This window comes from Rhamphochromis sp. 'chilingali', assembly GCF_963969265.1.
Source record: "Rhamphochromis sp. 'chilingali' genome assembly, chromosome: 10".
NCBI lineage: Eukaryota > Metazoa > Chordata > Actinopteri > Cichliformes > Cichlidae > Rhamphochromis > Rhamphochromis sp. 'chilingali'.
Window position 1 is genome coordinate 14,506,434 of NC_137937.1, and position 27,003 is coordinate 14,533,436.

A 27,003-nucleotide genomic window follows, 5' to 3' on the forward strand; every position below is an offset into this window, starting at 1 on the left:
CCTTTTGGGATTATTGGCTGATATTAGCTATAGCGGGTAAAATAAGTACTGAACATCTAACCAATTTCTAAATATATTTCTAAAGGTGCTATTGACATGAAATTCTCACCAGATGTCGATAACATCCCATCCAATTCAAACATGCAAAGAAATCAAACTGTAGAAACACAACAATCAGGTGATCGGAGCACAGTGTGAACAAGTAATCTAATGTCAATTAACACATCTTCTCTTTATGTTTTATGTGCAGCTTGTGTATCAGAATATCGGATTTTTGCATCACCAATCATTGGTATCTGTATCAGTGTTACAAATAATGTATCAGTTAGACAAAAAACATGTTGTTTGATAAATGGGATCATAATCTGAACATATAACCTGCTTGGTTAGCACACATAATGATAAAAACTGTAGTGTTAATGTGCCGGGGTTAGTTAAATAAAGATAACAGTGTCTCTTTGTTGTGTTTTATTTTGCTCTGTGTCTTTGTCACTGAACTGGAACAAGTGATGTTCTTATATGTTTTTGTAGGAAGACAGTTATATGTGTCTCTGTGATACATATATGCTCTCTTCTTATACTGGAAAATATCTTTAAGTCTAAGAAGGTGAAGCACGTTCCCACTCAGACAAACTGGTAATTGCATTTGCTATAATGATGCAGCTGCCAACACAAGGATTCAGCCTAGTTTTCTCGCACTGGTGAGCAAATATTTTCCCTGTTCCTCACTGTAGTCTGACTTCATGTAAATTGGTTCTTCTACAAAGACTCAGTGGTGTTGGTCGGGATGTGACACGAAGACCCAGCAAACAAATAAGATTTGGGATGGTTTTCAGGGTCTGCGACATCAGCCTTAGCTTGGGGGCACATTGGGTGGTCAATGCATGTGACCTTCTCATAGCGGGGGCTCCATAACCCCCATCCATCCCTATTAGAGGACACTTATCAGGGACAGCAGCCAGAGTGACACACTCCCAGCTGGGCTTCCCTGGAGAAAATATTGTGAAGCGCAGGGATAAATCCCCACAGTGCACTGAGGTGTGTTTCTGTGTATGCGTGCATGTATATATCTATACGTGTGTGTGTGTGTGTGTGTGTGTGTGTGTGTGTGTGTGTGTGTGTGTGTGTGTGTGTGTGTGTGTGTGTGTGTGTGTGTGTGGTTGTGTGTATGAGTTGCTCTCTGCAGATAGGACCCTGTGACTCTGAGATATGCACAGGCTCATTAATTAGAAGCTCTCATTATCCCCCCTCAGGCTCCAGACACTTAATCAACACCAAGCTCAAACTAAGACACATGCATGCACGCACTCTCACACACACACATGAACAGCCATCTCACAGAGTCCACAGCAGGCTCCATTCTGACACAACATCATCTAAGAATACAGCTGTGTAAAAGAGGTGAATGAGTAAATGCTGATGAGGGTTATTTGTTTTCAGTGATGTATGGCACAGCAGAGTGGTGGGTGTCATTGCTGTTTAACACTTTTATTGTTCTAATGTTGTTAAGCATTTCAAAACAGATTCATCCGTCTGCCATGTCGCGCAGTGGAAGCAATCCGTCAAATAGCGTAAATTATATTCTTATGTTTTAAATTTCGATGCTGGAACAAATGAGCTTTCAAGACTTTTTGCTTTATGAATCTCGAATGCCTGCGAGGTTTACCAAATGTCTGTTCTGCCGTTTTCCAACATGAAGCGTTGACACTTTATAGCTACCGAACAGTGCGGTGACTGCCATGTTTGTACTGTTACGTTAACCTGTAAATATAATCTGTACAGGGGATGTTAGACATTACACATCCTTGTGTTTGTGTGTGTGTTAGTGTGTGTACTTTACTGGTTTAAAACCTCAGCCCCTAAAATTAAAAGGATGCTGTTTTTTCAGAGAGGGGACGGACGGTGCTCAGCGACACTCTGATGTTGGGACTTCAGAGTGAGTGCTGGGATAAATTACACTCAGACATTTGGAAGAGCTCTTGGATGACTATTCTTCAGTCGTGTGTTAAATACCTTTTCAGTTCTCCTTCTATTCAGTCGCAAAGTGCGACAGACAGGTTGCCAGCTCTAATAATACTTTTGGGTGGAGCCTCAGAGAGTGTGTTTAAGCAGTTCAGATTTATGATGGGATGATTCTTCCTCCACCCAGTTATGAAGTTGCGGAAGAGCGTTCTTCCAGCTATGAAGTATAAGGCATCTAGCAAATAAGACGGGGAATGCTGTGAGCTCAGCTCAGTAGAATGACTTACATGTACAGTTAATAGTCACATTTCACTTTTAAGAAATAGTTTTAAATGCACCTGTGCAAGCTGAGGTCAGTTTGGGACATAAAGCGTCTGAACAAGGCTGCCTGGGTGTTGATTGCACCCGATCGGGCTATGTCAGATCTGAACCAAGAGTTTGACCAAATAAAATGTGTGGCTTGTGGAAAGGTTTAGCAGCTATGAGGCATTTTACTAGAAACATTTTATGATTAAGTGATGCAATGACATCCCTGAAGTGGCGCCTCTCTAAACATTTTGCCTTCGCAATCCTCAGTGACGACATTGGCCCACAGCGTTGTATCACAGCAGTGCAAACGTCTGTAGTAGTAGAGCGACAGACCTTTGCGCCTTACTTGAATTAGTTTTATTGTAATGCAGTTGTCCAACGCCAGCAGACGAGCCTAACTCACCAACCCTCTGAACAAAACATACAGCGGAGACATTTTTGAGGGCGTTATTGGCAAGAACAAGAAAAGGAAGCGCAAACTTTTAAACAGCTCCAAGTTGTGGAAAATGAAAGAGGGGGGAGAGTTGGGTGGCGGGGGTTGGTTGTTTCCCTCTGAAGGCTGGAGTCTGATTTCCTGTGCGGCTGTGATTGGGAAAGCAGAGGCACGCACAGGGAGCCTGCTTCTGTATGGAGATGCCAGATGACAGGCTGTTGCTGAACAGCGCGCTGAGCTGGCCTTTGATTGGTCATCAAAAACGCCTTTTATGAAACAATCTCCTGTGTAAACCTGCTTTAGAAAGTGGGGCTTTAATGTGTGAGCGTGCGTGTGTGGATGAAAGAGAGCACAAGTGTAAATAGTATCTTATTCGTGTGGTGTGCTGCACAGACCCAACAGGAGTCATTTGTGGCCATGGGAATACAAGCTAGGGAAAAATATAGACGCTGTATAATACAGGCACACATAACTCCCACCTCTCTTGACTACAAATGTGTGCTTTGATCACAGTGCCAGCTGCGGATGCGGATGCAGTGACAGTGTTTATGTTCATCCGAGTGTTTCACGGACTCATTTTGCGCAGCAGGAGTTTGTCCATCGGGCCATATGTCAGCTTCGCCCCTCCTCCTGCTGCCTTTTGTTATCTTGGTGACCCCTAGGTGCACTGCGGACCCAGCTGACCCTGAAGACTCACTAGTTTATTGACAAACTCACAGCTCCATAGAGTCAATTACCTAAACCAATTTAAATCACAAGCCTACTGGTTAAACTGGTTTCACCTGCACTTCAATATTGACCATTTCTTTAATCCAGCTTTCCCCTTATTTGAGCTCATTTCTGAAAATAGAGAGAGGGGCTTTTATTGTTACTCTCTTAGTGCTCAATCATGTATCTGGTGATGAGTAGTCTATGTTTTTGCTGCAGGAGCTGGGTTCAGCATCATTAGTTATGTTTTTCTGATGACAGCGGTGGTGCACTGATTGAAAAATTCTGGGTATTTCTGATGTTTATTTTTAAGGTTTTTTTGTTGTTCCTCTTTTATTATCAGGCAACAAAAGCAATATTCATTATAAATGAATACCGGAACTGTTGTAAAGGTTTTGAGCCCCTCATGACACTATTGTTGAAAGAGCACTTTTAATCATAGAATTTTATAAAACTGAATCACAGATTAGAAGATTAGAAACGGGTAAAAGGCCAGTGGCAGAACGAGACACTGATAATTCAACTCATCGCCTGCTGATAGTCATTCTTCTTCAGTGTGTCTCTGACGGTGATTCCAGTGTGTTGTTTGTTATCATTTCCTCTGTTCTTAATTTAAAAGAAGCAGGTATTTTTAAACCGTGCTCACCAATAATATTTTGCAATGTCAGATCCCTGATGTGCGGTAACATATTGCACAGTTTATTGCATGTGACAGTTCCTCTCAGCAGGAAGAAACACGTAAAGTGTATAGAAACAGGGCTCTAGCTGTCGCCAGTGTCCAAGGCTCTCTGTCCTTTGTAAACTGTACCCTTTATGTGTGAATTCAGTCTCTTCTTGCCATGAAAATATTCAAAATAATCAAGGACAGTAGCTTCTATTGAGAATGATCAAGGTAGCAAGCTCATGCAGCAGCACTGTGCAGTGTTATTTGAATTTTTTGAGCTTATTCACACCCGTTTATACTGTGATGACCTGCTAACAGATTCACTTCTTTGTGTGAGGTTGGACACTTAAATTTTTTAGCGGCCTAAGGTCAACAGCCATCCCTCTTTATGTGGGGGTGCACAGCATTACCAGTCCAATTATCCCACATATTTAAACACTATCCAACATTTTGAATGTCTGTTGTTTACAAAAGTGAACGCAGCGTCACAGAAAATGTGAGAGAGAAAGCGATGGATGCATCGCTGCTGCGAGCAAAGATGATTACCAGACAGATGAGCAGCTGAAAAAAACGGTCCACAGTAAAGGGAATACACCAATGTGCAAAGGCTATCGCAAAAGACTACAAAACAAACTTTAGCTTCTATTTATGTATCTAAGAATGTGTAAAATTGGATTCATATAAAAAGTAGTGGCTGATGCCAAACATTTAAGTTTGTTTTTGATGTCAGATACACACACCTCTTGGCTTTGGTAAAGTATCCCAGATTCATTTATTTTGTAGGGACGTGGTCACGCTATAGGAGATTTTCGGAGAAAAATAATCACATATTCTTTAGATTCATACTGAACTGAACAGCTTTAATCATCTTCTCTGTGACTATTGTTTGTTGGAGTGTGAGGTCTATACCAACAACTTAAACGGACACAAGGACATTTCCTGAAAATCACAAAACCCTGTCTTGTTGGGCTGCCACAGCAATTGGCACGTGGTTAGAGAGACTGCTCGAGGATTTAGGATCTAGGGATGTGTCCTTGAGCGACGCACCAATCCACAGCCCGCCTCCTGTCTGGGTGGCAGCACCATCTAAGTGCGTAAATGTAAAGCGTACTTTTTGGCAAGTCTTTGAACGGCGGCGCTATGACCCTGCTACCTTACGACCGCTCAGCTCCACTGCTACAAGTCTCTAAACTGTGAGGCTGGAGGAGCGCAGGGAAGGAAGTCATCAGAAAGCTGTAGTCCAGTTTTTCTTTTCTTTTTTTCTTTTTTTGCTGTTGCGTGAACCAGGATATCCTTCCAGCTGCAGAAATTCCAGGGATTTTTTTTGGTGCTTGAACCCCCCTTCTCATAAAAGTAATCCTTGCCTGTCGCGCCGTCTCCACCGACCTCTGTGTGACTATTTCTCTACGAATACTTCCAAAAAGTGTGTTTCAGCCGCTGGAAAATGGGATTTGACCACTTGTGATGAGTGTTTCTGCATTTTGGTAGTCATTTCGCTTCCCTGTGGTCTGCTCCGCATCGACTAGGACAGATTGGACACAGTTTATTCGCACCGCGCTGGACTAAAATTTGTAACCTAATTATAGGGAAGACTTCTCCTTCTTCTTCTTCTTCTTTTAAAGAAAAAACTTTAAGAATAAATCTTCCTGAAACAAGATCCCGATTGGTCCCGGTGGCGCTGATCTTGCGTGCCGAGTGAAGAGGGACCGGGTTCATTACGTACTCCTACTTTGGATTTACGCACAGGAACCTTTCACGCAAACAGTGTCAGTTGACACAATGTGTCTCTGATTTATCCTCCGAGCTTCAGTTGTGGATTTAACCGTTGTGTGATTTCTGTTGACTGTGCTGTCTACCCCGAAATTGCCGCAAAGCTGAGACTCGCACACCATCATGCATAGCTCCTTGGAGAAAATCTGCTGCAAAATCGAGGGAAGTCGAGAGGCAACATGACTTGCGCTCTGGATTTCTTTGAATCTACATTCCTTTCTCATATAATATCTTAATGCTGTTCCATTTTGATTTACAAATATGATGAAATGGCAGCCCCGGAAGAAGGTGAGTGTTTCTGAGATATTTTGATGATAACGTTTCTCTAGTAGATCACAAGTTGGGCAGAGGGGCTCGGCCACAGACTGCCGCTCTGCCTGTTCGCTTACTACAAATGATCGGCTACACCTATAGTAGTAATCACATTAACGTTGTGCACTAAAGTATATTAAACTGTAGCCAAAGCAGAGTTTATAAGGACGAGCAAGTTTCTGTTCCGTTACACTTCGATCTTTATGGATATTTTCTGCCACAGAAAATCCGTTTTAATGATTCCGAGTACAGTAATCACATGTTAATTATAACATGTAATTTAATTTCACATTACTAGTGCACATGCCAGGGAATAAAATGTGTTATGCACTGACGAAGAACATGTTAACCCACATACTGCTGTCGTGTATGCCCCGTACCTCTTTACAACATCCGACAGCCCTGCGTTCCTGATCTGGACTAATCAAGACATCAGTGATTAATGCGTTGGGCAGTGAACCTCGGGAGTTGTGGGAATATAAATCGCCCAATCAAGTGTCAAAATGAAAAATAATCTCGTCAGGTTTAAAAGTGGGTGGAAAAAGTTTCAGAATAAACCAGCACCACTTCTTTAATGCCTCTTTTAGCATTTTATTTTCTCTTTAGGATTACTAAAACATGTGTCCAGGTTTCTTGTTTCCATGATCAGATATACATTTACTCTCAAGGTTGTATTGTTATTGCTTTCTATCACTGCTCAGTTTTCATAGCCGTGGGGTATTACAGCATGGAAAATATCTGAAAATCATCTGGGGTCTGTAAAGAAAAAAAGGGAGAAAAAAAGGAAAAAAAAATAGTAGCACAAAAATGCCTAAGATTAGGATTTTTACCAGCAGGGGGCACTTGTCTGACAAGAAACAGTTTTTCCCTTTACAGAAGCAGCTTTACTCTGGTCTGGATTCAAAGGAGAGAGAAAAAATGAAAGGATGAGTAGGTCCTTTCCTTCATTTGTCAGCTGTTTTGGATCATTCAGAAGACTTTGTTCGACAGCAGCATAAACACTTGCAGGATTTTTCCTCCTGGCCCAGATCTTTTTTCCCCTGCTCAGCTGCAACTTGATGATGATCTGTCTTTGTGGCTATTCGGGGCACTGGTAAATTAACAGTGTAACCACTACCACTAGCACTGGTTGTAGGTCTTCAGTGCTGTTTCCTAAATTAGATCTCTGTGTTGTTTGTTCTCCATCAAGTGTCATTAATGTGGCTAATCTCTTCCTGAAAGATGAGATGAAAGCAAATTATAAAACCCAAGCTCCTTAATGTTGAATTATCAACACAGAAAATAAATTGCGAGCACGTCCTAATGATTTCTACAGCTGTGCAGTGTGTCTGCCAGAATCATCCGTTAGGTTCCCCCCCTTTGAGGACTAAAAGCCTTTCCACGTTGCAGGAACTGATTCCTACCCCCAGCCCTTCAGTCATGTGTACTCAACTTGAAAACACCATAAAGATACACTCTCTGTCATATGTAGATTATTTTTCGTGGATTTCAGTGAGGTGAGTTGCACCAGAGCGCTCATTTTGGGGATTCATTTCAAAGAGCAAAATGGTTACTCGGTTTCGCCTGATGTTGATTAATTAACCTGTTGGTTGTATAGGATGCAAGATGCATATGGATGAGCACAAAGCACTTAGAGCAGAAAACGCAGACCCAAAGAGCAGTGTTCAATATTTTGAATTGCCATGCAAATAGCGTGTGTGTTTTTGTGTGTCTGACATTGTCTGTTCACCCTGAACTCTGGTAGGCTGCCAAAGATGTCCTCCAACCTAGGTAGTGCAAAAAAAAAAAAAAAAATGCAGTTTACTGGAATAGAAAGCAGCCATTGTGCTCCATATTGTGGAGAAAGCAATTTCTTTTGAATCCAATGCTCACTTGAGAAAGTGCACACAAACTAATTTCACAAACAGTCCTTGAGGTCCCCTCCTCTTGTGTTTATCAGCTTCTCTTTCTGTCTCTTTGCTACACTTGTAGAGCGTGAGCAATCAATGTAAGTGTGGGAGAGTCATATTGATTCAGGTTGAGAGTCCCATCCACCTCCTCCTAATAGTAATGAGTCAAAATTCTTAATCTGGAATGTTGAGCAGAGAGAGGAAATGTTGCCGTCAGAGCGGGTTGTCTGTTGTGGAAAGAAAGGAGCGTGAAAATGCTTTCATTCAGGGGGATTGTGAGATTAACTTTTGATTTGACAGACTTGGTTTGAACAACTGAGTTGATTAAGAAAGTCCATGTTATACAAGCTTAAAACGTGGATGGGAAGGCATATGACTAAAGGCTGCTTTAGACTTTTATTTCCAAGACTGGTTCAGTAAAGGTGTATGTAGTGATAATCATTATTTTCCACAGAGATGGCTTATTTTTTGTTGGTCTTTGAAGAACTACTTGTGTTTTGTGTTTGCAAGTGTAAAAAATGCTGTGTGGATTTTTGTGGCTTTACAGCAGTAGCTGTACAGGGTGGGTTTCATACAGGGAAGTAAGCATTAAGGAATGTCGTCTGTGCCTGTCCTGTAGGGAAAGGTAACTCAGGAAGTCAGCTAAGAGATGGCAATGTGCCTGCACTGGCACTTTTAAGGCACCAAGTCACACCCAGACAATGAAGAGCCTGTGGGAGTGTTGCTTTTAAGACAGTGGATATCAAAAAAAGCTGTTTTTCGGTGTCTCCATATGTTTGTGCACACAACTCCAAAGAGCTTTGGACATTAATTATGGACTTGGCAGGAAAACTAAGTTCTTTTCCTTACCCATGATTTTCTTTTGCTGAAAAACACTGCACTCTCCTTTCTTTGCTGCCAAATGTGTTTTCAAGTCACGGTCACTCCGTGTTTTCTTGGGCAGAATAGCTCACAACCTGTTGGTGGTCTTAAAAAGCCAGCCCCTGCATTTAAAGTTCACATAATATCTTGTGGCAGTGTGACCAAGTCCAAAGGAAGTTACTGGTTGTTTTTGTGGAGGTGCCAGATGTTTCTGTGGGTTCTACACAGTTGACATAAGGCCTTCTCACCTGAGATGGACAGGATGCTCATATTTCTGTGGCAAGACTCACTTCAAATCTGACTTTTACCATCAGCAGGCGTGCTCGTACATCTCTGGCCATGTTCATTGACTTTTTACCTCCAGGATTTTCTCATGCTGCTTTTCCTCTTTGATTTGGTATTATTTATGAGCTCACTGGTGGAGGGGAAAGGGCTATCTCCTCCTCCCAGTTCTCCATCAGTCCATGTGACGTCTCATGGCTGGCAGCAGCACAGCAGTTTTGGAATACATTAAAAGCAGGAAACACCCATGAAAATGTGAAAACACCGTTGGAAGACAGATATCTGATGAGCGAAGAAAGCCAGCGTAGCTGTCACTGGAGGGAGGACTCACTTGGGAGGACGCGGGATTGCTGGACAAAGATTGAAATACATCAGGGAACAAATGAATGGGGGTCTAGATTGTAGGCTCTGTAGGAAATAAGCAGAGCGCTGGGTGGATATTGCAGAGAAGAAATGGGATTGCTGTAGCGCTTGATGGCATTTTTAGGTGGTTTGGATTTGAAGGAGAGAAAATGGGGACAGGCTAAGAATAAGAGGGTGTAAGAGATGGTGATTTGGAGATGTGGAGTTGAGGAGTGAGAGGCCCTAGAGTGATGCAGCAGGTATAATTAATGATAGGGAGTGATAGCACCTGCTGTTCCTGATGTTGCGCTGTATTTAAGGCCCAGCTCACCAAGCGGAACTGGATGTGGCTACGTGGCCAGCCTGCTGCCCCGTCCCCCCCTGGGGAGCGGAAAGATAGGATGGGGTCGGGGTATTGGGTCAAGTTAGGAGGGCTGCAGCGTGGGGAACAACGACTCAGCAATGCCGGTGACATTTATGTGCCGCACTTGCTCCGTTAATCCCATTCCTCTGCCTCCCGCTGGGAGGGCTGGACAGAGATGGAGGACAGAAAGAAAAGCTTCCTGGAATGCTAGGCATCCTCTTTCTCGTACTGTGACGCAGTGGTCTGCAGGCATTTGCTGGTAAGGCACTCCTGGGAGTGTGCTGTCAAAATACAGCAGGAGAGACAATGGTGACTGGGCCATCCTGCTCTCATTAATCCTCATTCCTGGGACCTGCACATTCCACTGTGAGTGTTGAGATGGATTTTTGGATAGCAAGTGGTAAATACAAGAATTGATTTATGTGTAGAACAGTCCATTTGTAATGTTTTCCTCTGAGCCTCAGAGCACTCATTTCTGATTTGCTACACCATTCCTTCTCCCTCCAGTGATTGTGTTTGAGCAAATGGACCCATGTTTGAGTTTATTGAGGTCATTGTTCCAGAGGTGTGGTCAGCTGCTCTTGGGGCTCAGAAGGTGCCTGTCTCTGGGTGCCTCCGCGGGGAATAAGGCGGCCCTAACTTGATGGAACACATTTTCTTTTTCTGTGAGGTGGAACAGTCATGTGTAGGACTTAAGCTCTTTTCTTTTCAGTCTTTTCATCAGTTAAGCTTCTGTATTATGTGCTCAGTCGTGCATGTTGATGAGAGCCAGCACTTTAGACATAATCTGGGTGAAACATGTTTTGAATAAGGGCTGTCAATGGCACTGGAGCCACATCGCTTCAGCATATGGCCTTAAAACATGAATACTTTTCTCTGTTTCACAACATTTATCAGAGCGCAGCTGCCAAAACCACAGTCTCTACATTCCTTTATAACTCCACACTGGACGCTTTCCAGTGGGTCCTGTCTCCAGGCCCTGCAGCTGTCTCCAACCAATGCAGTCTGTGTGTTGTGACACACAATCGCATCTAGTGTGTTCCAAAGGGGGCCTGTGATCCAGCCTGCATGGAGACGTGTGAAGAGCACCACTAATACCACCCTGTCTCATACTGATGCCCCTAACTCTCGCTAATTCCATCTCTTCTATTGTCAGAGATGGAATTCATAAGCCCTTCTTTGAAGGCTCAATTTTCCAGGAGTGTGTCCGTGGCTTAGCTGTTGCCCTTAAGCCTGGACTTGCCGTTCCATTCCATGGATTGACAGCCTCCTGAGTGGTCAGCGTCTTGTCCTTGTGGAGATTATTGATGATTATTGAGTGTGAAAAAAAGAGCATAACTTAATTAACCCCCGCATCTTCATGATCACTGCCCACTTGGACAGATGGCACATAGTGTAAGAGAGAAGCAAACGAGATTAGCCTGAGCCCCTCTCGCCTCTAAAGTCAGAAAGAAATAGGTGCTGTGCACTGTTTTTGTAGTCAGACTGTGTAGCAGACACACACACCAACAGCCTCAGCAGAGTGTTTCTCCAGGGGTCACAGAAACAACCAAACCCAGAGCAGATTGTTTTAGTTCCCCTCACCATCAATCTGGTCTAGCTGGCCCTGCCTCTCCTTGCTTTTCTTGCCACATAGGATATGGCGAGGGTAGCAAAGAAAGGCTTTTATTGCTGGCTGTAAAATCCCACAGAAAGGAACGAGAAATGGCACTGAGCACGACCCATTGAGCCTTTTCTGTCTCCGCTTCCCAAGGCTCGCTTTAGTTGCTACTCCCTCTTGTAAGTTTGGATATATTTATATGAGGCTTATACTGGGATATTTATGTCAGCCATATGTTTGGAGCTGCTAAGATATGTGGGCCAAGAGCACTGCCATATCCTCAGCGGGCTTGTCTCCTAAGGGAGATTCATGATTCCAGTTTCTTTAACAAGGCAGACAGACAGGTGGTGACTGACAGGCCCGATGAGATGGAGTCAGTAATGAGGACTACAGAACAAACCCCGATGCTTCTTCTTCTCAAATGATCTCATACCTCATAGATTTTATATATTTAAGTTGGGTTTCTGTTGCAGTCTAATAGAGATGCAGCCGCTTACAGCACAAGGCAGCGTTCGCATGTCCCATCGTCTCACCTTGGCCTCTCTCTGTCCACACCTGTGATCCAGAAACAAAAAAAGTGTATGATACTTTTTTCTGCGTAATAAAAAAATGTAGCTTACATTTCAGTGACCTTAGCACTTCCAGCTGTAATATATCACCGCTTAAAAATGATACATCTGTAAATGAATATGTGCGTGTCAACTCGTGAATCCCGATGCGTTTGCGACTCCTTTTTTTTGGTATTTGTCTTGATGTCTCTTGGAAAAATGTTGTCTTGACAAGTGAGCGATATCCTCGTGTCAGATAGGACATGATTGATGCAAACCATGCGATATTATAATCCATCAGATAGCGAATCGTTTTGCCTTCGCCGTTTCCTCCTGCACCCTGTTATTCCCCTCCTCCACTTCTCTCCGCTGATCTATATTCCTGCGGCTGAGGTCAGAGGCCACAATAGAGCGGCATTGTTCAGCAGTCTGGAGAGTGCTCCAGTTACCGCTGTGAAATCTCAAGCATCAGCAGCTTCTTAGCTGTTTAAATATATTGTACAAGGCTGAGCACTGCTACAGGGGCTGACTAGACACAATGTCTGCAGTGTGACGTTACATTATTTTAAGCAGTGTTTTAATTTATAGCTGAGTGAAGTGTGTTTTCTGCCTTTTCTTGCCACCTGTTTGGGTGTCCTCCATGATGAAATGATGCAGAACGGGAACACGTATAGTAGCGCTGCTCTGTGTTCTGCAATAAAAAATACCAAAAATGGTATGCACACTCATTCCAGCTGCTTCACTGAGTGCTTCAGAAAACATACATGATCAGTCACCGGAACAAAAGAATGTAACTTGGCACACAACAGTTGGTGTAATGGTTCATGTGTGAAATTACCCTCCCAATTTACATATCGGGAGAGACCCTCCCTCCCACTCACTCTGTGTCTTCCTATGAAAAATCGTCAGTTACACAAAGTAGACGGCAGTCCTCTTCAGGAATGAGGCTAAAATACTGTCTTTAGCAGCACAGAAAAGTTCAGCTGTATGGAGCTCAGCTTGTAAGTTGCTGAGTCAAAATGTTGAGCGGTGTAATGAATGTGCGTGCTGTTTTCGATTTTACAGACGCTGAATACTTCTCGTTTGTTGCCGCTGGGCTGTGCACGTTTTACAACCGTGTGTGCCCTGGGGACATCATTGTAACATAGCTATGCTGGCTGGCATTTGGACATGTGAAATTATCCATGCCTGAGTCTTGTCAGTGAATATGACTGCATGTGTCCATCAGGCTCTGACCAGCAGCAGCAGCAGGCCTCAACAGGCTGCCTGCTCTAAGCAGATCTGTGGAAGGATACAGCAGAACCTGCACACAAACTTCCTACCGTGAAGTGTTTTCTTCCACATAACTAAGACATTGTATTATTTATAGCACCGCAGCTAGTTCAACAGCTCCAAACTCATAATAATTCATATTAGGTTCTCAACTGCAATACAGCTTAACTATACTTGGTTTGAGCTGAGCTGTTGACATTTACACCGACAGATCTATTTCCCCAAGCTTTCTGCCACTCCATCCTCTCCTTCCTCCATATCTGCATCGTGCTGCTACTCCTATAGCTAACAGAGTCGGGCCTCAGGCAGAGCAGGTGCAGGCTGCTGTGATGGTGGCTCTTCTGATGCACACACACACACACACACATTCATGGCACACTCGGGGGAGATTGGTTGGCTGTGTACCACTCTCAGCGAAATGGCAGAGCATGGTTGTTTGTTGGAGTAGAGAAAATGCTCTGTGCTGGATTTATTTTGCAGTCTAAGTAGAGAGTGAGCAGGTGTTTAGAAATTAAAGCAGCCCTCCATGTGTCAACGCGGTCTCGGTCCCAGAGGAACAATTTAGATTTGGTCAAATCCTGTTCGCTGCAAATCTGTTGACAGTGTCGAGTGTTTTTCAGCCAGTTGGTGTTGCGAAGCGCGCCTTTTAGCACTGTGGTAAAAATCTAATTTAATAAGTTGGATTGTCCCTGTTGCTGATTAAATTACAGCTTTCACGGCCTTAATCAGCACAGAAGGACCGAATCTCATGGTGTCTAGATGTCTTTGGGCAAAACATGGCCCAGTTAATCAAGAAAGCACATTTTCGAAAACAGTAAATATGGATTTATAGCTGTTTTCTGAAGAATGCGCTGGATATCTCGGTATTGAAGCGCGACATCTCTAATTTCCTACTCGTCTTGTTTCGGTGGTGTCCTCTCTGTTTTTTTGTTTTTTGTTGTTCATGCTGTGCTTTGTTCTGGAAGAAAAACTGACTTGACATTTAAAATGTATTTCTAATCAAAGTGAGAGACAAATGTAATGGCTGCGTGAATGAGCTGTCAGTCTGCCGACTCTCTACGTGACAGCTTTGATAAAATACTTCAGTTCTTTATTTCTAGCACACAAGTCATAATTGGAAAGTTAAACAATAGTAAAACTGCAAGACTTCTGTGCGGCATTTAAGGTGCCGCTTTTCCTCACCTCGCATCGCACCCGACACGTGTTTTCGCGTGAATGGAGTTTGTCAGTCCTCGGAGCACTGTGTGGCAAACCGACAGATGGACTGGCAGGTTGACAGATAATGGAGATGTGAATGTGGCGGGCAACACTCCTTCTGAGGCACCTCTTTGACTGTTATCACAGCCACTTGTCCTCGTTCCCATAAAGAGAGGCTCATTTAATTTTCCGCCCTCGTTTCCTGCAATGACAGAAACTGTCGCCCCGGCGCAGGAAACGCTCACGTCGGAAAACTTGCACACAACAACACGAGGCAGAGAGATCTCTTTATACTTTTTATAGGACTGTGCACATTCTGTAACTACTTCTTTTTTTTTTTTCCTCATTAGCTCTTGATGCACATGCTTAGTTATCACAATCAGGCTGCATCTTTAAGTGCTTTCCTGTTTGGGAAATTAGTGTCAAATGATGATCTTGTTTGAGTGCCTCTCTCTTCTTGGCATGTGTGATGGTGAGTCCCCGGGGGATTTGTGAAAAGATTCAGATTGGAGGGTTGTTGGGGGTGGGGTATAAAACCTGATTAGAATATGGTTTGAGTTAATTAACCAAGGATTTTTATTCCTGATTCCGTCTATCTATGTGTAATCTAATTACAGATGGTGGTTTTCCAGTTTCTATCAAATGAAAATGTAACTGGTCCCAAAGGGAGGGTGTGTGTTGTGTGTGTGTGTGTGTGTGTGTGGGGGGGGGCTCCTCCCATTCATCTAGCCACACACCCACCCATCTCATCCTGGGCTCATCGTCTCAAAGCGGTATTTGAGGAGTTAACAGATGTGATGTCACAGCAATCAGAAAGCTTTGTTTGTGGATTGTGCTCTGCTTAGCTCTGCCCCCAAACTGCCATCACGTCTGTCAAACGTGCTGTGGGTGTGTCGGCACTCGGTGAATTCGAAATGAAGTTTGTACTACATAGCTTCTACATGTGGCTTCAGACAACTAACACTTGTGTGCGTTGTCCTGTTGTCTGTAAGCAACAACACATGTGACCAGCTCAACACGGATGGCGTCACGCTCTTTGTTTTTAAAGGAGAAGCATCGTGATTAGGCGCTGTTGCGTTGCTCTATAGGAAAATGTTGGACTTTAAAAGCGTTTCGGCTGCAGCGTGGACTTCAAACGTAATTACGAACAGATGGTGGAGGACCTCGTCCCTCTTTCCGCTGCCTTTGTTCTGCCGACTCCTCTCCAGCTTCTTTGCATCTTACTGTCAAACTTTTTGAGCATAGCGAACTTCTCCGCGCTGACGTGCTCTTTTGTTTCTGCTTGTTGAATATCTGAGCAGCTCTTCTCGTGGTAGCTGATTGGAAAGATCAAGAGCCGCTCCTCAGCTCCAGTCTCTTTTTGTATAAGAGAAGTTAAAGGCCAAAAATGCAATTCAAGCACTTCTGTCTTCCCTCAGAGATGACACTCATATTAGCGCCAACATCTTGCTTTCCTGTCTCGCAACTTCTTCTTTTTTCCCTGCCTTTTCTCTCTCTGTCTAAATCCAAACCCCCTCATCTACCTCTGCATATCCTCTGTACTCTATCTTTATGTCTCTGTCTCTTAGGAAGAAACAGCCCTCAGCTGTAAATTGGCCCATTTCTCACATTTCATTACTGAAAGTTGAGGCAGGTAGAAGAAAGTGAAGGGGGGTGGGTTTGGGAGAACCTGCTAGCCCAGCACATTGATAAAAGTGTGAATTCATTAGTCTCCCCGGGTTCTGGAAACAAAAGAATCTGAGATTTTCTCCAATCAGCCAGAAATTTGGCTCTTACTGTGTTTCGTTTCATTGTAGAGTCATCAGCTTTTGTACACAAGCATCTTATACACTGGCTGCAGTATAAACCAGAAGCAGGCGCTTTAATGCCAAACTTTTTCCCCCCTTTCCTCAGTGGACTGGGCTCACTGGCTCCCTAAGTGAAGAAAAATATCAGGACATTTCCATTATTCTGCAAATGTATAAGTCCGTAAGAGCATAAAATTAGATATCTGTGGAGCATAAAATTAATTCTGGGACCTCTACAAAAGGTCAAAGGATATTTTCAAACTAAACCCACGATTAGCTCCTTGTTTGACATACAGCGTTAATGCTTGGTAAGAAGTTAGCCAGTGTGGAATTGCTATGTCCAGTCACACATTAATCCAGCTTTGAAGTCTTTTAAGTCTTTTGTGACCTACTAAGGCTCGCAAATGAATTTCTCATATTGTTCTGATGCACGTTTCAATAATGCATTTGAAACGTTATTGAAATGATTGGTTTGGAGGGTTTTTTTGGATGTCGGCTCTCCAGTCCACCTACTTTCCATGGCGGTAGATTAGGGGAAGGAGAGCGTAGCAGCCAATTACAGTTATATCTTTGTCCTGCCCCGCTGTCTGTCTGCAGCCCTCTCCTCAGTCAAAAGAGCACCCTCTTTTACTCAAGCAGCCCAATTTGTCAAGATCACTCATTCAGATTGGTGTCATTCTGTGTGTGTGTGTGTGTCTGTGTATGTGTGTGTGGGGCTAGGGTGGGGTGGGGGCTGGTGCCTGCCTTTTAGAGAGGGATGATTACGGCAAAAGCAGATGAAAGGACAAAATGCAGATGATCCTTAATCTCCTTTAGAGGAGTCGTACCTCCTCTAGCTTTTCTTCACCCCTTTATCTCGTGATTCTATTTCCCTTTCTTTCAAGGTCTTCCTCATGTCCCGTTGACCCCCGCCCATTTTTTTCCCTCTTGATTCCTTTCTTTCTTGATCTCCTCTCTTCACTTCATTATCTCCTCTTTTTCCGAGTCTGTTTCCCAGTGTACAGTTCTCATCTTTTTCTTTCTCTCCTCTTGGCATCGCACTCCTTTAATGTGTGGACGTCGTAGCTCCCGACCCCATGTAAATATGTAGGCTAATCTGGGCTTTCATTAGTTTGTGTACATGAATATTGCATGAATGGTTCTCCTGTGCTAGCCCAGATTAGTACTCAGTCTTTTCCCTTGGTTAATTGAAAACCATTATAGCAGGCTACAGTCAGGAGTCGCGCTCCGAAAAAGCTCCTTTCTCAGGCTGTGCTGAGGCTGCTCTGATCTCGCCCCCTCCCCTACCACCACCACCACCACCCTCCGCACCGCAGCCGTCAAACCCAAAGCCCGCTTTTCAAATGGACACCAATCAAAAAAGCTCTTCTGGGAGAGGCAGAGCAGAGTGGTGGGGAAATGAGGTTAAGTGTGCGAACTGACCGACCTTCAATATTGCAACGCCCTCCATATCAGAATCTGACAGCCCGTGAGGCTGTGGAAAGAAAGGGCTTGGTGGGACGAGTGTAATTGGACTGGGATACCAGAAAGTAGATGAAGCATTTAAGGCTCGGACCTGTCTATTTTTCAGTGCATGAAGCGTGTGAGATGACAGATTCACCTCTTTGGTTTTTTTGACAAGAGCTTCTGCTTCCTTTTGGCAAAAACAAACAATATACATCCATAATATACACTCTCAGTGCTTTGTTAGGTTTGGGTGTTAGGAGCTTATAAAACAGACGCAGCATGTAGAAAATTTAAGCTTGTGATTTTATGCCCTATATATTTTCTTTTCTTTTTTCACTGCTGTTCAAAAATGTAGAAGAGTGTCTGTGGGGTGCTATTTTAAACAGGCTTCTCCCTTTTCTATCTGATCTCGAGTTGTTACTCGGGGATATGGGGGGTTGAGCCGAGTGTGTCGAGACTCTTTGGAAACAAGGTCCTCCACGTTGCCCCTGGTCACGGTCTCCCTATCGAGTAGCTAATTTTATGCAACCCTCATCATCCCTTTGAAACTGAAAAGAGACACAGAGAGATATTATCTTCGGGATGGTGCCAAAATAAGAGGAGGAAATTGAGTGGAAACTTTTGCTATGCATAAAAGAAAATCAGTATATCATCACATGAGCATGTTTTCCTGCCCCCATCCTCTCCCCTCATTTTTTTACTTTTCTAAACGAGACTGTCTCGCTGTTGTCGGTTTTCCTCTCTATCGTTCACTTTTTATTGTTTAATGGTGGTTAGGAATTTTGAGCGTGTGTGTGTGTGTGTAAGGCAAATATATATTAACCTAGATGGATCCATAGTATATGTGTGCATTCCTTGTAGAGCATCCTTAGAATACCAGCACCTATGAGTAGTATTAACCCCAAACTTTAAGACACTCCCTGCAGTTTCATGCAGTTTCCTCAAATATGTGTGCTTTTTGTGTTAGTATCAGAATTCTGTTTTCTTCCTTAACCTTGATGATATTCCGCTAGACACATTTACGTGTGCCGTTCCCATTATTTTTCTAGCTGAATGCCGAAGAGTTGTTGTCTACATAAATAAAAACATGTCATCCCCTTTTCCCCATCCCTCAGTTTCCCCTCCCTCCCGCTCCGTTTCCACCACATGACTCTGCAGCGCTGGCAGGTTGGTGGTAAGGCTTCAGGAATGGAAATGAGATGCGTGGTGGCACTGTGTCAAAAAGCAGCAGATTGAACATTAGCCTGAATCGTCCAGCAAATGTTTGCAGATTTTTTTTATTCAAATTAGCCCCAGAATATTGGCTCGGGAGCCAAGGATGCGGAGAGCGCTCTGCAGTGGACACCTGCTCTATTAACCCCGCATGATGTGTTTGGGTGTGATTGCATGAATTAACACAAGTAGGCGTTGGAGAATTTGGTGTGCGAGCTATTTATGTTTTCCTCAGCCTGTGTGCATGTGACTCGGGAGAGCTGAAAGTTGGATTTAGCCACCTTTAAGCGACTTGTTAGTTGTTATGAGGGGGGGTTACGTCCACTTGGTGTTTGTTCTCCCTAAAGAAAACTTTTTCTTTCTGTCTCAGGTTTAGTCAAACAATGACTCTGAACCTGAGGAGAGGGAGGGCCACTCCAAGCTGACTTCAGACAGGGTTATTTATGTTGTGTGTGCCTGTCGTTGGTGTTTGACTTATTGCAGGGTCACAGGATGTGGGTGGATTTAGGTGCTACTTTATCACTCTTACCTCCCCATTCTTAATCAAGTCACGTCCCACCCTGTCACTGCGCTGGGTCACCTCCAGTATCTGCATCTGTATCCTGTGTGTGTGTTTGTCTGAATGCATGGTGTACACTGTATGCTCTCCACTTGATACTATTGGCTTGGACCACACACGTCACCTTTCTCCAGACACTGAAGACTCTATATTCGTTTATAGAATTAGGGACCTAATAATTCAGTCACTTGGTTATATATACAGGACAACTTTGCATTCACTGCAAAGATTCAGGGTCTCTGCTCATCTCAGTCTAAGTGTCTGATGTATTTTGTCTTATGCAGACAGTTGTGTACAGAAGGTCAGATGTGTGGACACGTTTGACCTTCTGGAGCTCCAAATGCCAGAATGAAAAAAGGATTTAAGAAATGAAAGCGGCAGTAAGAGACATACATATATTTTTTCTTTTTCTTTGAAAAAACAAAAAGCGTACACCTTGACTGCCATCCATTAGATTTGCGTTTCCGATATGTTATGCCAGCAATTTCAATTTCAGTTTTCTTTCTTTAAGCAGGCGCGCGCCGCCTTTAGATTCCAAATCTAATTTTAAGGAGTCTTTGGCAAAACAAGCATCAGCAACAATGTGAAGCCCGAGAAAATTCACAGAGGATGTTGAGTCAGATTTTGCGCCTCTCTCTCCAGAGCCACAAAAGTGTTACACATACAGCTTTGTTCACGTACGCAGCAGCATAAAAAGGAAGACCAGAAAACGGATGTGTAATATCCCACAGGATGTTGTTTACTTGGAAGGATGGGCTGCGCGTCGTATCAACAAATCAAGACAAATCAAGCCCAGTGCAGATTTGTGATGTCATATATTGCTGTGCTCCGTGTATTGCCCTCAGACTTCCCCCTTCCCGCTGTCCTTGGTTGGTTTGTGTGTGCTGGCAGTAGCTGGCCGCCTCTGCTTTTAACCTCAGTCTAAAGCCATGACTGATGGGATTCGCGAGCCTCCTCCCTGCTTCACCTCTCACGCATGATATATGTTTGTGCAGAAATTCAACTTCACCGGTTTGTGTGTGGTTTATTACGCCTCTCCGTGGGTGTGTCTGTTCCTTAACTTTGACCAGTGTTTGGCACAGTGTCATTTTCTCTCTCTCTCTCTTTTTTCTTCTTTTTTTCTTTGTGTATTTTAACTAGGAAGGAATAAGTGCCTGCAGCTCTCCGTTGCTCGCTTCTCTTGTCTAGTCTCGGCTGACTAGATATCATGTCAGCCGGGTATTAAATGTTTAATGCTTGTGGATGTAGAATATTGCCTTCTACTTGTCCTGATTAAATATTTAGGGGTGTCTGAATGGTGCCTTTGACATTGCTAGGTGGTAAGGGACCTTGTTCACAGTGTGAAGTGTGGGAACATAACTGAGTGCCAGTTTTCTATTTGGTTGTGGATACGGTGCAGCTGGGACCTCAACTGTGGTGCCAGTAGTGATGTGTCGGTCGCGAACGAAACGGCTCTTAGAGCTGGATCCATGGTTTTTTTTTTCTTTCTCTCACCCTCTCTCTCGCACTTTTTTTCCGCTTCACTCCGCATGCGAGCCTTGTGCTTTACACTGGGATGAGGGGGGAGGGAGTAGTTACACTCAGTAGCACAGGAACAGAGCGGGAGGGAGAGACAGAGAAAGAGCCAGGGACAACAACGTCACATTAGAAAGGTATAGTAGTCATCCACAACTATTTTCAGTTGCGGATGATAAAGGATTCAGAAAGTTTATTCATGCAGGCCCATATGACAGAGAATGTGCATCTTCTTTTTGTTTTCATATTTTAGTTTATATTTAATTGTGTTGTGGTTTGCAGTGTTTTGTGTTGTTTCACTTTAAATTTGTAAAAGGAAAAAGCTGAAAATTTAAATCGTTAAAAGTTGAACTGTGATTTTTTTTTTTTTTTATTACATTTTATGTGGAGTGAATAAATAAATGTCTATTTATGGTGCCCCTACAGACAAAGCACATACAAACTTCAAATCACGTACGAACTCCGAAGCATGTACAAACTCCAAAACACGTAAAAACTCCAAAACACGTAAAAACTCCAAAACACGTACAAAAGACAACAGAAGTGCTCCAGGATGCTGGGCGCAGTGTTGAGCTTTTGTTACCTAGTGGCTACACAAGCCAGCAAGTACCAACGACCAGATTTGGTGTGTGGTAGTAACAGGTAAATGAACTTTTTTTTAAAATTATTTGAATATATATGAGTGCTTGTGTATAAATATACAAACAATACACATATGCTTTCAATTGTGTAATTTAAGTGATCTAGGTAGCTCTGCTTTAGAAGTTCAGTTAACGCTAGAAATGTGTTTTGGAGTTTGCATGTGCTTTGTCTCAAGGGGCCACCGCATATATTTATATATAAACATATATAAATAAAACCACTTTTTTTACATTAGTAATTCCTTTTGTGCATAATTTTATATTATTGTTAATAATAAATTAATTCAAGCAACAAAACAACCTGAAGAGCCGGTTCGGAGCCGAAAGAGCCGGCTCTCTAAAAAGAGCCGGAAATCCCATCACTAGGTGGTAGACACAGAATGGGCAGTGAGAGGTGAGGTTATATTTATCCATGACCTTCCTCTCATATGGAGAAGCTTTTCCTTTCAATAGCACAACCCTGCTTCTTTTTGAAAAGCCTGCTTTGTCCTTTTGAATACGGGACACCTGACAAGGTTAAAACCTGGATGGCATACAAACCTTATTTGGATGTATCCATGTAAGTGTGAGCCATGATTTTCTTTTCAGTTTAACTTGATGGATCACAGAAAATGTGATTTTAAAACACTGAAACAGAGCACACGTTAACAAAAAACAAAAGTGTTTCTGACTGCAGTAAGTCTTCCAAAGGATAGAAATTAAGGTTTCAGTTTCCAACTGGAAAACCCAGCAGGGTACAAGTACAAAGACAAACTTGGATGAATATCTTAAAAGCAGCCGCTCACACACAAAATGGCTCGATCCATTTATCTGACATCTTTGTCCACAGTTAAAGCGGAAAAGATTGGCAAAGCAGCCTTATTTTTTTTCCCAGTAGCTGACGGAAACGGATCAGTCTATGAACAAATCAATTCTGAATTTATTAAAATCCATTTATAGTTTTATGGCTTTCCTTGGTTTATCAAGTGCCTTTATGCTTTTTCGGTGAAGATAACAGTAGTCTTACACTATCTTGCTATATAGCAATACACAGATTAGCTTTTATTGTGACTTGTAAAGTGACAGTTATTAGTTTGGTTTACAATCTCAGCGCAATTAAGGAGTAAAAATTACTGCTACGTGTAATGAATAGATTTTAAGTAGCAAATGTAACCAAATGAAGAGATGTCCCAATATCTGTCTATGAACTACGCTGTGCAAACCTACCCTCCATCACCCCACAGCATCTGGAAAACCAGATCGCTTACTGTGTTTAAAACGTGATCTTTAGAGCCCTTTCAGTTTGTCCAGCTTGGCTTCTGCTCACCACATCCTCAAAGCAGTAAGATGTGCTAGGGTATCAGAAGAGTATCTCGACAAGGGACCCCTGGGATCAAGTCAGGAGACACCTGCTCGCACCACAGACCACTTTACACTGCTGGCTCACACTGGCTGCATTGTTCTGAGATGCTCACAATAGAGAAATGAACACAGAGATGTATTCTGTGGAGAGGAGATGATGCATTCTTCAGAGGTTACAGTGTACCGAGCACCCTGGCGTTCTCCCCAGCATACACATCCATATTCACAAGGCAAGGACAATCCAGTAATGTGTCACCCAAAAACAACTGCAGTCTGCAACTAGGGAGATAAAGAGCAGAGAGGCAAACTTAGTCCAGCTGGAGAGCATTCCCTCTGGTCAACAGAAAAAGACAAAAGTAAGCTAAAAGCAGGTCTGACTGAGCCTGTCTGCTTGGCTGGTGTGTTGGATGAGCCACAAAGGGACACAGGGGATTGATCAGAGGAGGAGAGGACCTCCACAGGAACAGCCCGGAGGCAGGAGAAACCTTCTGCTTTACAGTCAGATCTCTTCAGAAGGGACAAATGCTCAGAGGATAAAAGGAAACTGTACTGATGTGATTGCTGCCTGAGCTCAGCAATGCCACATGATGAACGTAGATGCTTGGATCACAGTTTAGCATGTGCTCTTGCAGTCTCTTCTTCAGCGGTGGTGGCCTGGCTTTGGAGAGACTCAATGCAGCATAATACCAGTCAAACTGGGCTTGCAATGTAACAGCCACCGGGCAGATGTGACTTAAATACGCAGAGTTAAAAGGGAACTCTAACCTAATAATTTACAGTGAGACTTGTTGTGGTCGTGCTCAGAGTAAGCAAAATTTCATGACTGTCTTTGCACGCTGTCTATTCTTTACAATATTCCAGGGGTTTGCGGTCGGACTGTAATGCTGTTTTCATTGTGTGGCTCTTGTGTTTGTGTTGGTATCTGCTTATTGTACCCATCATCTGAGGAATGTTGTTGTGTCTCTGCTTTTCATTAGCTGGAGGAGGCCTGGAGGGTAAAATCACAGGCTATTGTAGTGCTGTTGTGCATTTCTAATAACACTGCCCCAAATCACAGTTCATTAGTGATTCTGTGATCCTGAGGCTTCGGCTCCAGCGTTTACACTGTGCCTGCAGGTCTGTTTGGTTTACACTCTGGATGATCATCATTTAATTTCTCTATTTATTAGTCACCACTAAGTTGGCTTTATTTTCTTAGAATTTCCCCTCAAGACAAGCAGTGATGCTCTGCTTAGTCTTTAGGAAACCTTGTTGGGTGAATCAAGGTAGGATAAGTGGTTAAGGTATCAAGGAAGGTCTTAAAGGCCCTGTTATGGCTGAATGGTTTAGTCCTAATCCGATTTAGCAGGTTGGGGGGACTTGATTGGGCGGCATCAGGTCCTCACCGCAGGACAACCAGTGTGCTCACACCTGCCACTCCATGCCGTCTAAATGTTGTAGCTGATTACTGACAGTAATTAAAATTTCTAATTATATCTGATTCACTATCCCACAGGATTTGTAGAATTTCAGATTATTAGCTGGTTTTGTTTTGGCTCAATTACCCACTTGTGTCTCATAAGAGCTGTAGCTCGAAAGCTAGAAATGAGCCATGCGAGCTCGGTGCCTCTCGCGAATCTGTGCCTTAGCACCTGCAGATGTTTACGACAGGTCTGCCTTTTGGTCAGTGTTATTGTGTAATGTTGAAGGGTTAGAACAAGGCGCCTTCCTGTGATGACAGGGCCACACATTGGTGGTTCTTGTTCGAGATAACTGATGAGTATTCAGAGGAATATGTAAACAGATGAGCAGGGTATGAGTAGCGTGCCATTGGGGCTATTGAAGTTTAACCAATCAAACCCATGGAAAACACAATCAGGAATCCCAGATGGTGAAAGAGGGGGAAAAACTTCTTGAGATTAAAAGCAAGAAAACCAGTGGTGGAAAACATGAGTGGCAGAAGCAATCCTCTAAAGCAATCTATAGCAGCTCGTCCAACCTTGAAGGAACGTACAATAGCCCGAGCCGTTTCCTCGGCATTAGCAGTCTTGTGTGGGATGCTGTATAATCTACCTGCCAGATTAAGATGACATGGTCATTGTCTAGAAGAGAGAATTGAATTATGGTGTGTGAAGGGGGTTTAAATGAGATTATGCAGAAAGAACTCATCCGGCATGCGTGAGATGTGCAAAGTCAGGGGCTCGGCACACTGACTACTCTCTGCCGCTCACGCTCACACTTGCTGCACTTGTGCTCATGCAGGGTGTGCTGCTTTGCATATACCTAAGCACCAACACAGAAAGATGCAAATAACAACGCTTAGACATGCAAATGCTCGTCCACACATACACACTTGGCCTACATTCATATGCCAGGCTGCAGTGGGACTCATTCCCTCCTGCTTTTCTGCGTTCTTATTTGCAGAGATGGTGATTTTATTCTTATTTTGGTGACACTGCTTCTCCTGTCTGTGACTCTGTAATTTGCTCACTAATGTGTTTACAGTGCTGGCTTGCTTAGGGTTCCCCTAACATAAGTATACGGGCTAATCCCTTGGATGAGTGCGATTAGCCTAACAACTCTGCAGCATATTTAGTACATGTATCTGTTCTGTTTAACAGCAGCTAATCTCCTTGCACCCCCAAACCACTGAGTTCTAGTGATCCTCCCCCCCATGTTTACATTTAAACTCAGTCTCTTTTCATGTTTTACCTCGGGCTCTGTGTGCGTGCATGTGTGGATGCTTTTCTTTTTCACATTCATTACAGCGGTGGCTGATACGTGCGTGGTTGTCTATCTACCTGTACATGTGCGCTTGGTTCCTCATCCATGATGCAGTTTAAATTCTGTGGATGCTGTTCTCTCAGAGGATATTGCAGTGCGTGTACCTACCCTGGGGGGGCGGGGGGGGGGGGGGGAAGCAAGAATATGTTTAGAGATTCTGCTAGAGCAACCGGCAATTTATCTTCATTGATCATCAGGTGATAGGGTGCACAAAGGCTTTATAACAATGATGATGGTATCAATTAATCACATTTACGGTATAGTGCTCCGTCAGATAGGATGTGATCCCATCCTTCGGGACTAACACATATGCCCACGTATATGTGTGTCTGTGCCTGTGCATCGGTTGAGTTTGGATGGATTAGAATTACCAGATGGACTTGTATTTGCATTAGCCACCAGGGTGCTAGCACAGACGGAGTCAATCTGTTATTCAGGGCTGAGACCAGGTTGTTGCCCACTAGGGTAGAGCCAGGCCAGGACACCCTGTCTGGGACTCTGCATTAGCAGCAGGGAGTTGGGGAGGGAGCAGTCTATATGAGGTTAAGGAGATATAAAGCAAAGGTGGAAATTTAGAAACTGTTATTCAGTTGCTCACTGATACTAGGATACTGTGAAAGGCAGCGGAAAAAAAACTTTGGACATAGATTTGTGCCGCACTGCTAGAGTGATGAAAGGGATATGACTTGAACATAAAAGGAAAGGAAAAGCAGGAGATTATAAGTTGAGGAAGGCAAGTACAGTGAGAGGAGGAGCGGGGATATGAGGGGAGCTCAGGAATCTAAAACCTATTGCAAGTGTTTTGGGGTCAATTAGCATTCTTCCTGATATATTCATGCTTTTTGTTTCCCCTTTCTTCTCTGGCCTCTTGTGGTTTTTCATAGTCCTAAGCTCTCTGCAAGGGGCTGGTTACAGTGTTTTGCTAGGCACTGCTTGTGTTTGTGTCAGCCAGTCATCACATTCCCTGCAGAAATGGCCCAATCCTTCTTTTTCTCTCTTCATTGTTTCTCGTATATCTATTCCTCTCAACATTCTTCCTTTGAAAATTGATACAGCGTGCATTTAAGGCAACATTCTGAACCAGAAGAATGCACAACTCATCCAAAAGTTATGACAACATTTTTTCCCTTTCATTTTTTTCCCATTAAATAGTAAATGGTCTGCACTTTAATAGCACTTTGTAACCTTGGTGGTTTTATATAACAGACTAATGGCAGCCATGCTGC

The 27,003-nt window shown here is 43.4% G+C and overlaps 1 protein-coding gene across 3 annotated transcripts in view; it reads left to right on the top strand.

The window, feature by feature from the left end:
• Positions 1-27,003, top strand: part of LOC308403613 (tetratricopeptide repeat protein 28-like) — a 193,590-nt gene that overhangs the window by 53,616 nt on the left and 112,971 nt on the right. Inside the window, exon 1 of one of the 3 annotated variants that reach the window (XM_080893191.1) lies at positions 5,119-6,134. The exons of the other annotated variants lie outside the window; for them this stretch is intronic. Within the exon in view, the coding sequence (XP_080749317.1) occupies positions 6,108-6,134 (27 nt within the window). The 5' untranslated portion in view covers positions 5,119-6,107. Of the gene's footprint in view, positions 1-5,118; positions 6,135-27,003 lie in introns of those variants that run through there. 3 annotated transcript variants of the gene reach the window in all.